The sequence below is a fragment of the Danio rerio genome, chromosome 5 (genome assembly GCF_052040795.2).
Source record: "Danio rerio strain M-AB ecotype USA chromosome 5, GRCz13ab, whole genome shotgun sequence".
NCBI classification, from domain to species: domain Eukaryota; kingdom Metazoa; phylum Chordata; class Actinopteri; order Cypriniformes; family Danionidae; genus Danio; species Danio rerio.
The window spans coordinates 4,301,423-4,314,304 of record NC_141025.1 but is presented as its reverse complement, the minus strand read 5'-3'; the positions used below and the strand labels follow the sequence as shown (position 1 = coordinate 4,314,304).

At 39.5% G+C, this 12,882-nt stretch overlaps 1 protein-coding gene and 1 long non-coding RNA gene across 8 annotated transcripts in view; one reads left to right on the top strand and one right to left on the bottom strand.

Annotated features, from left to right (window-relative positions):
• LOC147843792 (uncharacterized) overlaps positions 1-12,882 on the bottom strand; it is a 1,319,745-nt gene that overhangs the window by 451,087 nt on the left and 855,776 nt on the right. The gene's annotated exons all lie outside the window — the stretch shown is intronic.
• mlxipl (MLX interacting protein like) overlaps positions 1-12,882 on the top strand; it is a 160,096-nt gene that overhangs the window by 132,528 nt on the left and 14,686 nt on the right. For 4 of the 7 annotated variants that reach the window (XR_015489898.1, XR_015489897.1, XM_087251063.1 and 1 more), the window contains 4 exon segments: positions 1,304-1,455; positions 2,966-3,240; positions 3,594-3,955; positions 12,660-12,733. Coding sequence is in view for 4 of the 7 variants with exons in the window: in XM_087251063.1 (XP_087107189.1) it covers positions 1,304-1,455; positions 2,966-3,240; positions 3,594-3,955; positions 12,660-12,733 (863 nt within the window). In the remaining 3 variants the exon portion in view is untranslated. 7 annotated transcript variants of the gene reach the window in all.

The window sequence follows — 12,882 nt, the reverse complement described above, 5'->3', positions numbered from 1 at the left end:
CCTTTCATTTCCTTTCCCTTTCTTTTTCCTTTCATTTCCTTTCCCTATTCCTTTTCTTTCCTTTCCTTTGCCATTTTCTTTCCTTTCATTTTCTTTCCCTTTTTTTTCCTTTCATTTCTTTTCCCCATTCCTGTTCTTTTCCTTTTCCTTTTTTCCTTTTCCTTTACTTTCCCTTTCATTTTCTTTCATTTCCTTTTCTTTTCCTTTCGTTTCCTTTTCCATTCATTTCTTTTCCCCTTATTTTCCCCATTCCTTTACTTTTCTTTTCCTAACCTTTTCCTTTCCTTTCATTTCCTTTTCTTTAATTTCCTTTCCTTTCATCTCCTTTCCTTTCCCCATTCTTTTCCTTTTATTTCCTTTCATTTCCTATCCTTTCCCCATTCCTTTTCCTTTCATTTCTTTTTCCTTTCATTTCCTTTCCTTTCCCCATTCCTTTCCCTTTCCTTTTCTTTCCCCATTCCTTTTCCTTTCATTTCTTTTCCTTTCCTCTTCCTTTTCCTTTCCTTTTCCTTTCCTTTCCTTTCCTTTCCTTTCCTTTCCTTTTCCTCTCATTTCCTTTCCTTTCCTTTCCGTTCCTTTCCTTTCCTTTCCTTTTCAGTTCTTTTCCTTTCCTTTCCCTTTCTTTCATTTATTTATCTTTCCTTTTTCCTTGCAGTTCCTTTCCCCATTCATTTCCTCTCCATTTCCTTTGCTTTCTATTCCCCTTTCCTTTCATTTCTCCTTCCCTTTGCTTCCCCTTCCTTGTCATTTCATTTTCTTTCCCCTTTCCTTTTTCGTTTTCCCATCCTTTTCCCCTTGCTTTTCTTAAGGTTTACCTTCTTGCGTATGATGTTGTGACCTGCTGTCCCTTGTGGTGGTGGTGGTGGTGGTGCTGAATAGTTTGATATGAATGGTAGAACTGCAAGGAACTCTTTACTTTAGCCTAATCTAGTCCACTCTTGCAAAATCCTAACGTTGTATTTTTTCTGGAGACGCTATTAATATGCCGGGTATTGAATTCACTTTTAAATGATGAGCATATTTCAAACTGACTTTAGATTTTTTCCATATATCTTATTTAAAGACGTTTGTGTGCTGCTGCACATCCTTCTGTGTAATAAGGGAACGTAAATAGGTTGTAGACCTGCCTAATGGTGAATATCACTAACACACTCTTTAAATAACAGAAAAAGCTTCAATAATAACAAAATGTGTAAAAACACCACTGTAAATACTTTAGCGATGCGCTGTATATGCAGCAGTAGCTAACACACACTTTTCATTCAGTCGTGTTTAGAATTAACCATGTGCTCATCGTTTTCAGACATCTTCATGAGTTTCCGTGGGCACCCGACAGAGCCTGTGGGTTTCTCAGACTGCAGCTTCTTCGAGAGTTCATCCAGTGCTGTGTTTTCCTCAAATCCTTCCTCTGCGCTCAACACTCAGATGATACACACCGGAGCTCTGCTAACACAGGTACACACTGATGTATGTGAAAGGGGAAAATTATTTAAATTCATTTAATTTAATATGTTTTTTTTTTATTTCACACACACACAAACACACACATACACACAGAAATAAATACATATACACACAAACACACTCCACATGCACACACACACACACACACTCAAGCTCAAAAACACATACGCCACACACACATACACCCCCCCCCCCCCACACACACACACAAACGCACACTCACACAAACCGAAAACACTCACTAATACACCTCCCACATGCAAACACACATACACACACACACACACACACACACACACACACACACACACACACACACACACACACACAATCACACACACACACTAACCCACATGAAAAGACATACATACAGCCCTCAAACACATAAAAACAAACAAACAATGCACATTCACACACATGCAGAGACATACACCTCCCTCACACACATACACACGCACACACAAACAAAACAAAACCCACACACACGAAAACACACATATATACACCCCTCACACATGAATACACCCCCCCAGCACACAAACGAAAACAAACACACAAATACACACACACACACACACACACACACACACACACACACAAATACACACACAAATACACACACACATACTCCCCACACATATAGGCACAGACACCCACACACATACATACACACAAACACACCACATGCACACACACACACACACACACACAGTCAAGCACAAACACACATACCACACACATAGGCACAGACACACACACACACCACATACACACACGTACACAATACACACAAACACACAAGCACACACAGACACACATACACTCCGAACACATATAGGCACAGACACCCACACACATACATACACACAAACGCACACCACGTGCACACACTCACACACACACTCAAGCACAGACACAAATACACTCCCCACACACATAGGCACAGACACATACACACACACAAATACATACACACAAATGCACACCACGTGCACACACACACACACACACTCAAGCACAAACACACACACACACATATACACACAGACACACACACGCCCCCCTCCCACACAAACACACACACACACTCACACAAACACACACACACACACATACATACACACACATACCACACACACACTCAAGCAAACACAAATACCACACACACACACATACAAACCACACACACATACATACACATAGCACTCACACCCCCCACACACAAGAAAACAAACACACAAATACAAATACACACACATACACCCCCTTACACATATGCATAGACACGTGCACGCATGCATACACCCCACACACACACAAAAACAAACACAGAAATACACACACAAATACACCCCCTTATACAAATGCATAGACACGCACACACACATACACCCCATTACACATATGCATCGACACGCGCATACACACACACACACGCACACACATTAACCATATTTTCAAACAATTTAACCTTTCTCCTCCTCCTCCTCCTCCTCCTTAGCCTCCTCTCTCAGCTGAAAGTTTACCCCAGCCTTCCTCCTCTGTAAACCTCCCCGTACCCACTTACCCACGCCACACCATAAACCCCGACATGACCTTCAACCCCAACACCGAAACCTCCGATCCCAAGTTCAAAGGTCACCCAGAATACATGAGTGATTTCCAGCACCCTCTGCACCTCTCGTCCGGCATGCCTTCATACGGCCAGCAGGGGGCGTTCAGCAACACAGAGATGCCACAGGAAAACCCTTACCCAGCAGCCTGCCTCAGACCACGGTGATTATCCTTTAGCAGTTTTAAATCCGTTTTAACTTTGATGAGATATTTAAAATCAGTGTGGAGTTTGCATGTTCTCCCCGTGTTGGCGTGGGTTTCCTCCGGGTGCTCCGGTTTCTCCCACAGTCCAAACACATGCGCTATTGGGGAATTGATGAACTAAATTGGCCATAGTGTATGAGTGTGAATATGAGTGTGATTTCCCAGTGCTGGGTTGCAGCTGGAAGGGCATCCACTGTGTAAAACATACGCTGGATAAGTTGGCGGTTCATTCCGCTGTGGCGATCCCTGATTAATAAAGAGACTAAGCCGACAAGAAAATGAATGAATGAATGAAAATAACTTTGCCTCAGACACAGATATTCCTCCGGCCAATCACGGACCTGCTCGGCTGCCACGCCCACCGTCATCACCCACAAAGGCTCTACTATAACCGTCCCGCCAGCAGACGCTCAGCTCGGGCACGGATACTCCAGTGTTGGCGAAATATTTCCTCCGTCCTCCTGCATGTCTGTAAACTACCAGCCGATGGCCGCCGCTGGACTCCATCACTGCTTCTCTGTGCCGCAGCAGGTGGGCGGAGCTACAGGCAGAGGGAAGCACAAACAGAAGAGCGGAGGAGCCCCATTGGTTCCCAGAGTGATGACGTCATCTGTAACCCCACCCTCCCAGACCAGCTGCCTGGCCAATCTGCTCTCGTCCAGATCTCAAGAGCGTACGTTTGTATCTTCTGTCAGTTTTTTTCCCCCCGTGTAGTTTCTTATATTTGCCTTTTTATTGATTTATTTAATCATTAGTTTCCTATATGGATGTTTAAAGGAGTGTTTCAGTTGTTGTTGCTATTGTTAACAAAACTACAACTTAAAATGTTTGCTATTTAACTTAATTCTAAATAATTTAAGCTATCGATCCCTTCGGATGGGGTCACTTTTATATTTTCTTTTAGCTTATTTTTCAGTTAAAGGGTCACGAAACACCAAAGCACATTGTAAGGCTTGAAGCTTACGCTGCTGTTCTGAACCAATAATCGGAAACGGAAAGCAGTTGAAGGATGGCGTGTTTAAATCCATTATTTATCTGACTCCATTGTAATTAATCTGACTCCATTAAAGTTGTTATCATCATTGATAAAGAGAAAGAATCTCTACGTCTTAAAGCAGGCAAAGTTGTTTATTAAGTTACATGTTTAAATTTACAGACATTAGAATGAAACAAACTAAGATACTGTATAAAGAAATTAGCTGTAACATATGCACTGCTGAGCAACAAAGACAGTGAAACTGCCTTTGTTAGCATATAGCCCCTTTCACACAGTGATACCGGTAAATATCTGGAAAACTTCCAGAACGACTTTACCGGTATATTCAAAAAAGCGCTGTTCACACAGGCGAGGACGTTACGGAAATTTTCCGGAAAAGAGCATTCACACATCCATTCCAAAATACCGGTAAATTCGGACATCATTCACCACAAATGAGCTTTAAACGGCTGCGCTTGTATTTGTAAACATTTGACTAAATTACAAACTCTGTGGATGATCAGTATTGTGAACAACTTCGATGAAAACATATAGAGAAACACTTTCACATGTCGAGATGTTCATAATATGTGCGTGTGCTGGCGCTCACAGGCTGTTTCACAGGCACACGCAAAGCTTGAAGGTAAACAAACAACGGCTTATCATAAGCATCTCATCGATGATTATTTACACAGTTGACATTAAGAAGAACATATAAACGTGATCTGACTAACTTCTAGCAGCTAAATGTGTCTGGAAAAATATTCAAAGGCTTTTATTCTCACAAACCGCGCGGACGTAAATGCGTCTGACTGTTGTGATTGGCTAAAGCAGACGTCTCACGTCAGCATGTTCTAGACGTGCACGCGCTTATTACGGCAATCTTCCTTCTGCATTCACACAGCGCAGCATTCCTCTTTCTCTTTCCGGAAAATAGCCAGAACGAATTTACCGGTATTTTCAAAAAGGACCTGTTCACACATACAACCTTTCAGGTCTGTATGTGTGAAAGGGGCATATGAGGCTACGCACTGGTGTGCGGGAGATGCAGAGTAAAAGCCATTCTCCCATATCAACAGTTACCTTTCCCTATTCTACCCTGAGCAAAGCATTGTCAAACATGAGTGAAAACCAACCCCCAAAACCAGCTGGACATGAGAGCAAAGTTGAAGAGATAAACTGGGTGGTAAGCACATTAACATACTCTCCTCAGGCCTTGACCCAACAATAGTAAATACATTGTAGATTGAAATATAATCAATCAATGTTGATTTCATCACTACAACACTGAAGTCATAAACTGTTAAATGACACCAAACATGACAAAGTTATCTGAAGGAAGAACACGAGCAGATGAATTGTGTATGGTGAAGAGCACATGGTTACTGTAAGCAAATGGCAGAGATGTGTATCGGAGCTGTGAGGAACTCTTCCTCACCAGGAGGACCCATCCCATGCTTGGAATGTCTCAGTAGTCCTTCATTAGCATAGAAGGAAAAGTATATAATATTTTCTCAGCTTACAACATGTTTTGAGCTGTTGACAGTCGTATATGTGTCCCACACTGCGCTATTAGGACACATATATCTCACTAAAAGGTGAAAATTGGTTGTTTTTGCGTTATTTCGAGCAAATTCGTACTTCCGGTTTGAAACGAATTTTTGAAGCTGCGTCACGACCATGAGATTTTAGCGTGTGTTCCAGCGTGTAGACTGGACGTCTGTACCTGCGAGTCCCGTATTACGTCTCTGAGCGTGCTGCATTCATTCATGAGTATGGCTTGGTTCAAACCAATCAGCGCGCTCCATTATGAATGCGCTGCAACTTCATTAATATGCATGCTAGCTTTCTTAGACTGTACCTGAAACAGTGTTCAGATGGCAGAAATACAACACGTGTCGTGTTGCCAAAAGCTATGGGAAAATAAGAATTGTTTGGAGATACAGGTCGCCAGTGTTGCTTTCATAATGTGAAGGTTTTGTTTTTATTTTTTCTCTATGAGAGTTATTTTTGGCCTTATTGCCTTTATTAGATAGGACAGTATTGAGACAGGAAGCAAAATGGGAGAGAGAGAGAGGGGAAGGGTAGGGAAATGTCCTCGAGTCAGGATTCGAACTCGCGACGCCCTGACGTGTTAATGTACTATATGTCAGCACGCTAACCACTAGGCTACTGCACCGACGTTTCATTTCCTCTCTATGAGAGCGCTGCTGGACTCACGTGTGGATCAGTGCTTGTGACGCGCGGCAGAAAAGCTTTTGTTTGGAACATTTTTTACTCGAGAGCATTTCTCATCAATGGTGAGATCCGGATTTGCTGCTCGTCTCCTTTAAAAAAAGACGCAGCTCCAGTATGTGCTGATTGTCTCTACAGATTTGGTAAGTGTGTGCGATCAGCGCCCTTTCTTTGTTCATTCAGATGGCAAAGTTATAGTTGGTATGGTCAGCAGTACTCTTTCAGTGTTTACAGACAGACCTTAGTCAAAATGATTTCTAAGTTACTTAGTTTACAGGACGTTAATATCACTACAATATTGAAAGATCCGCTGTAAATGCTGCGCTCTGTGTGTAAACATGTGAACACTGTAAGCAAACTTTTGCCGAGAGTCGTGTTTAATTATCGCCGCATTTTGTGACAGGATAGTCTACACACACACGGCTTTCTGACCTACTGAGTGCATCTGAGTTACAGAGAAATGCAGAGGCTTTTTTCTCTTATACAACGTGCGGTATCAAACATCCCACCGTCATTAAACACACTCTTTCTCCCCTGCGTCTGTGTGTTTGTTTTTTCTTGGTCAGCAGCGCGTGCCCTAATGGCAACTCCCATTTTTATTCAAACCCTGCCCAGTTTTCCCTCCCCCGACACGCCCACCCAAACAGAGCCAGACACACCCACTTTCCTGACTTTTTCCAAACTAGAGGTGTGAAAACATCCTGCTGAAACGGGGGGTTTTATAGCCCTTTAAATATATAAATAGCTAGTTTTAATAATAGCAGCACGTATGGCATACTATCAAAATAAATAGTTTGAAATAACTTTAAATTATTATAGTTAAATCAAGTTACAATAGGCAAGGCAAGTTTATTTACAGTATATAGCACGCTTCATACACAGTGGCAATTCAAAGTGCTTTACATAAACAGCAATAAAAGAGACAAGTATAAGAGAATAAAAACCACAAAGGATTAAAAACATGTTAAAATGTGTTAAACAGGTTATAAAAGAATGAAAAAGAAAAGAAAATAGTGTGATCTGTGGGCCGCAGCACAGTGCTCCTTCAGTAAAGGCACAGCTAAACAGACGCGTTTTCACTCTTGATTTAAATGTGCCTAATGTTGGAGCACATCTGATCATTTCTAGAAGCAGGGGGCGCTGTTAGTAGCTCAAGGCAGATTCACCCTGCTTTGACTGAACTCTTGGAATTTCTAGTTTCTTTAATCCTTAAGATCTGAGGGATCTGTTGGGTTTGTATTTAGTGAGCATATCTGTAATGTATTGAGCTCCAAGGCCATTTAGTGATTCATAGACAAGTAATAATACTTTAAACTCTATTCTGAATGTAAGTGTAAAGCATATCTGTCAACATTGGGATGTGAAATAAGGGATATGCCCAGCATAATAAGAGACCCCCCCCCCCCCACCATCTTAAAAAAATACCCAAATTACTAATTATGTTCATTTGGACCTGATTCATTGTAAATAAACAGTTAAATGGTCAGTAATATGTTTTGAAATTATTATTAACAAAAGAAAAATAAATATATACATTAGCAGCAAATACATTAGCAAACAGTCCAGCTTATTAAAATTAATAGCTATTGTAATGAGAGCCGAAGACGTCTGCAGTCGGTATTAAAGCAGTGTGTGGTGTATGGTAAAAGTTAAGTTTTCCATTTTTGGACTCGAATTCGGCATCCTACCGCAAAACACGACATCTTTCCCATTGTAGCCTGTCTGTTTTTTTGCCACCCGGGATCCGTGTGACGTAGGTTGGTAATTGGTCTATAGGATGGGCGACGGCACCTGTATTCAAAAGGAAATGGAATCGCGCCATTTTTAATATTTATTTCTAAGTGTTTTCATTCCTAAACAAAGCGAAAGCACAGAACACTCACGTAAGGGGCGACCCCTGGTGGTTCGGTGGTATCGGTATAGGGAGGCTCGACTGTTAAATTACTGAAAATATGGGAGAAATCCGGGAAAATACCTTTACGGGATGATAGTGGGAAAGAACAGTAGAATACGGGAGAATCCCGGGAAAAACGGGAGGGTTGACTGGTATGGTGTAAAGTGTCCAGTGTAAAGACCTGAGGACAGTTGTGATGTGCTCTGGTTTTCTGGTTCAGTTCAGAATCTTGGCCGCAGTGTTCTGGATGAGCTGCAATGCTAACATGTTTTAATGCTAGATTTATATGTTATGTTTAGCTACTGTTATTAAAAAGAATTGAATAGTTCAATAATGATGAATAAAAACATCTAGTTGAAAAAAAATACAGTATAAGCAATACATGAACTCAAAACTGTTGCTACTGTATGGCAACTGATTGACGTAAACTAAGTGTGTTGATATACATAAATGAAAATGTCTTGTCTTAGTCCAGGGGTCAGCAACCCGCGGCTCTAGAGCCGCATGCAGCTCTTTAGCGCTGCCCTTGTGGCTCCCTGAAGTTTTTTCATAAATGTTCAAAAAGATGGGGAAGGTTAGTATATATTTTTGTTTTAAAATGATTTCTATTGGAGGACAAACATTTTTAACGTTTTCAAATGCTGTCAAAGTGTGTAGAATTAATATTTAATTTCAACATTTCTGTCAACGAAGATTTGCGTCATAGCCTGCGACACAGGTTTCTATCAGCAGGGCGGGATGCCGGGCAGGTGGCTGTTGTAAACAAACCGGGACATAATAAAGCATGGAAAACCGTTCACAGATATGGTGACTACATGAAGGAGTCATTCATCAACATATTAGAACACCTATTTGCAGACTTCAAAAACAAAACCAAGATAATTCAAAAAATTAAAGATATACCTCTCTCCGCTAAGACAGTGAAGGAAAGGGCTATTAAAATGGCAGGTAACATCACCAATCAGCAAACCAAGGACATTAATTCAGTGCCAGCATACTCAATTGCCTATGATGTGAGCGATATTCAATGCGCTTTTATGCAGGTATGTGAACTCTGATGGGCCGCAAGAAGAAATGATCAAATTAATATCACTGAAAGACAAGAGGCTGTGCTGAAGTGTTTAAATGACAACGAAATTAACACCAACCACCTGATTTCAGTGGCTATTTAGTCATGAAGGCTCATTATCTATTTGTAGCCAACTTAGTCATTTTTATAGTAGGCTAATATAGCTACTATAGATACATACAGCATGTGTTTCCTTCATTATAAGGCTTATATAAGGCTTTACATTTTTTGCGGCTCCAAACATATTTGTTTTTTGTTTTTTTTTGGTCCAAAATGGCACTTTCAACATTGGGTTGCCGACCCCTGTCTTAGTCCTATCAAAATAGCAAACACTACATCTCTATATTTAGGCTAAAAGACTTTATTTATTTAAGACTTATTTGTACTGAATGTTTGTGCATTCATTTTAGTTGTCTTTTATTTCTCCAATTCTATTTTCCAAAATGAATCCTCTTTGCACTTAAAAAGTTTGCAATAAACAGGTAAACAAATTTTAAATGTAAGTTGAGGTGATCGCAAGTTCACAACTGTGAGGTGATGTGCTCTACCGGCATCTATATTATTTTGCTGTTTTTCATTTGCGCAAGTTTAAGATTTGAGATTATAACATTGCCATGATAGTCAAAGAAATCAAAACATTATTTTCACCCCAACGCAATTTAATCGGGCACTGAAGGCTAATAACTTAATTCTTATATTTGCTTTTTGAAGCCTATGACTTCTCACCATGTATCTTTTCTACAGCATACAGTATAGTGTAAGAGCATGTCTATTACCAGAAAAACTAAATTAAAATTATATTTTAATTGATTACATCACATCACATACAGGAAGCTACGCCTACAGAACAGTCTGTTTAGCATTGTGAAAAGGCAAAGCTGAATATCTGTGGTTAAAGTGCCACCCAGCGGTCAAATGCTGCTGCGCATCAATTACCGCCGTCGCCGTGGTATGAATGAGTAGGAGGAGGCTGCAGACTTGGATCCAGACAGATCTGCGGCCCAAGCAGTTTTACGGCCCAAGCAGTTTTACGCCCCTGTTGTGTCCAGTAGAGGGAGGCAGTACAGTGTTATTTTGAGCCTCCAGAACTTTATCTCACCCTACCAAACGCGACGCGATGAAGAGGTATCTATGTTAAATACGTGTTTAAAACATGAAACTTAAACCTTTTTTTTAATTAGATTAAGATCGATATGAGTGTATGTCAACACAAACAAATTGGTGTAATATAATAGCAATGTGTTAGTTTGACTCAATTTTAGGTAACTATGTGCAGGCATGCTACATGTTCTACCTCAACAAAAGAGTAAAATAACATTAACCTACATAAGAAAGTGTGTTATGTAGGCTAACTTTCTTTTACCTTTTTGTCTCAGCAAGGGAGTAATTATTACATATTTAATAATTTTTTATTATTAGATATATATTTTCTCATAGATTAGACAATACACTTGCATGGTCTGGGTTGTTAGCCAAATCTACACTACAACTACACAACATTATTCCTCCAAATTTGACTTTCTTAATTATTGAAATAAATCTAAACAGATTTGAAAATTTAATTGATTTTATTTTAAATTTTAAAATTGCATTACTTTCAATTACAATCAATGTAATGCTATCCTGTTCTAATTTGAACAATTAAACTATCATATATCCATAAATGCATATAGAAACTCCCAAATTAAAAATGGTCTACTTATTTTTGTTCATATAGCTATACAGTACATTTTATATATTACTAATGAAGTTTGCATTGCACATGCAATCATATTGTTTATCCCTTATTGTTTCATAATATTTATTGTAACAATACCTCTGCATTCTTATCAAAGCACATCATTACTCCAAATTACACTGTATTGTTTGGTTATAATTTTGTTATTTTCAAAATGCAAATTTATATATAAACAATACAACAAATGCATATCTCTATATGAAAACGTATAGCTTGGCTACAATTAACCATTACAGTATCCAACAACTTGTGTTTTTAACTTTTCTAATTAAATTAATCTAAATTAATTTGCAATTGGGCTTTTGCATATCTGGAATTATTTGTTGAGTGTATCAATTCTGCATATTACATAGTGAGTTTATAACTCACTTTATGATACATTAATCTAGCGTTCATATTTAGCGTAATCTAATTAATAATATACATTCATGAACAGGACATTTAATAATCTGGGAGCGTTGACTTTAAATGTATTATGTGGTCATGTATCCTTCATGCCCCCTACTGGACGCATTAGGAACAACAGGGGCGTAAAGCTGTGGGGCGTAAAACTGCCTAGGCCGTAAATCTTGCCTGGATCCAAGTCTGCAGACGCCCCATATAGGTATGAATGGCGGCAAAAGGAACACATTGAAGTAGTAACATCTGTATGAAAGCAACGACCTAAACTAAATGAAAATATAAAAACAAGACATAGTTAAAATGTTTTTGAAGTGGTATATAAATAATAGTACCACAACACTGTTTTATTAAAAATGTTTGTTGCGGCACGGTCACATTTTTTTCAGGTGTCCTGTGCTTAGACTTCCTTTGTAAATTTATTTATGTAAATACTCCTTTGTTTCAGTTTTTATAAACTGAAGCTGCGTCCCAAACGGCACACTATGCACTCATGCACTATGTACTTATGCACACTCAACAGGATAGTACATGTATGTAGTGTTGTCCCAAATGGTACACTTATGTTTTTTTACTAAGCGGAAATTCAAACCGTTTCCCTGATGACGTTTGACGGTCGCCAAATCAGTGAAATAAACGACCGAATTATCAAATAATACCTGCCATGAGTATAACCGCATTCACCATCGGGAGGTGCTATAATCACTCTCGTAGGAGGATTTTGCTTTCACTATCCAAAATAAATAAAGTTATCTAACATGTGTGTCCGATAGCTCCGCCCCTTCCGCTACGTAAGCAAACCTGCGGTCGTTGAGTGCGTGAAGTGTCCATCATTACACACTTCATTTTACCAGCTGAATGAGTGCATCATCCGGGTAATTAAAGTACACTTTAATTATTTCTAGAGTTTTCAGTGTGAACACACTACTTACACTATTTATACTACAAAATGGCGCAGAATAGTGCATAAGTATGCGATTTGGGACGCAGCTTGAGTCACATGTCTAAATAGTTTTCTCTAATTAACAACAAAAAGATGAATGTGTATCTTTTTTTTTTCCTCCAGGAAAACCATCATTGAGTTTTGATGCTCCTGCAACCGTGTCAAAGGGACAAAGATCCACATCACCCATCTCTCCGGTACAAAGACATGCATTTAAATAATAGCTGATAATCCACAGGGGTTGTGCGATATGTCATATACATTTATACAACAGTTCTGTCTGGTTCTCGAATCTGATTGGCTGATAACCATGCAATATCAGAACTCCTACAGCCTCTTCACCCTT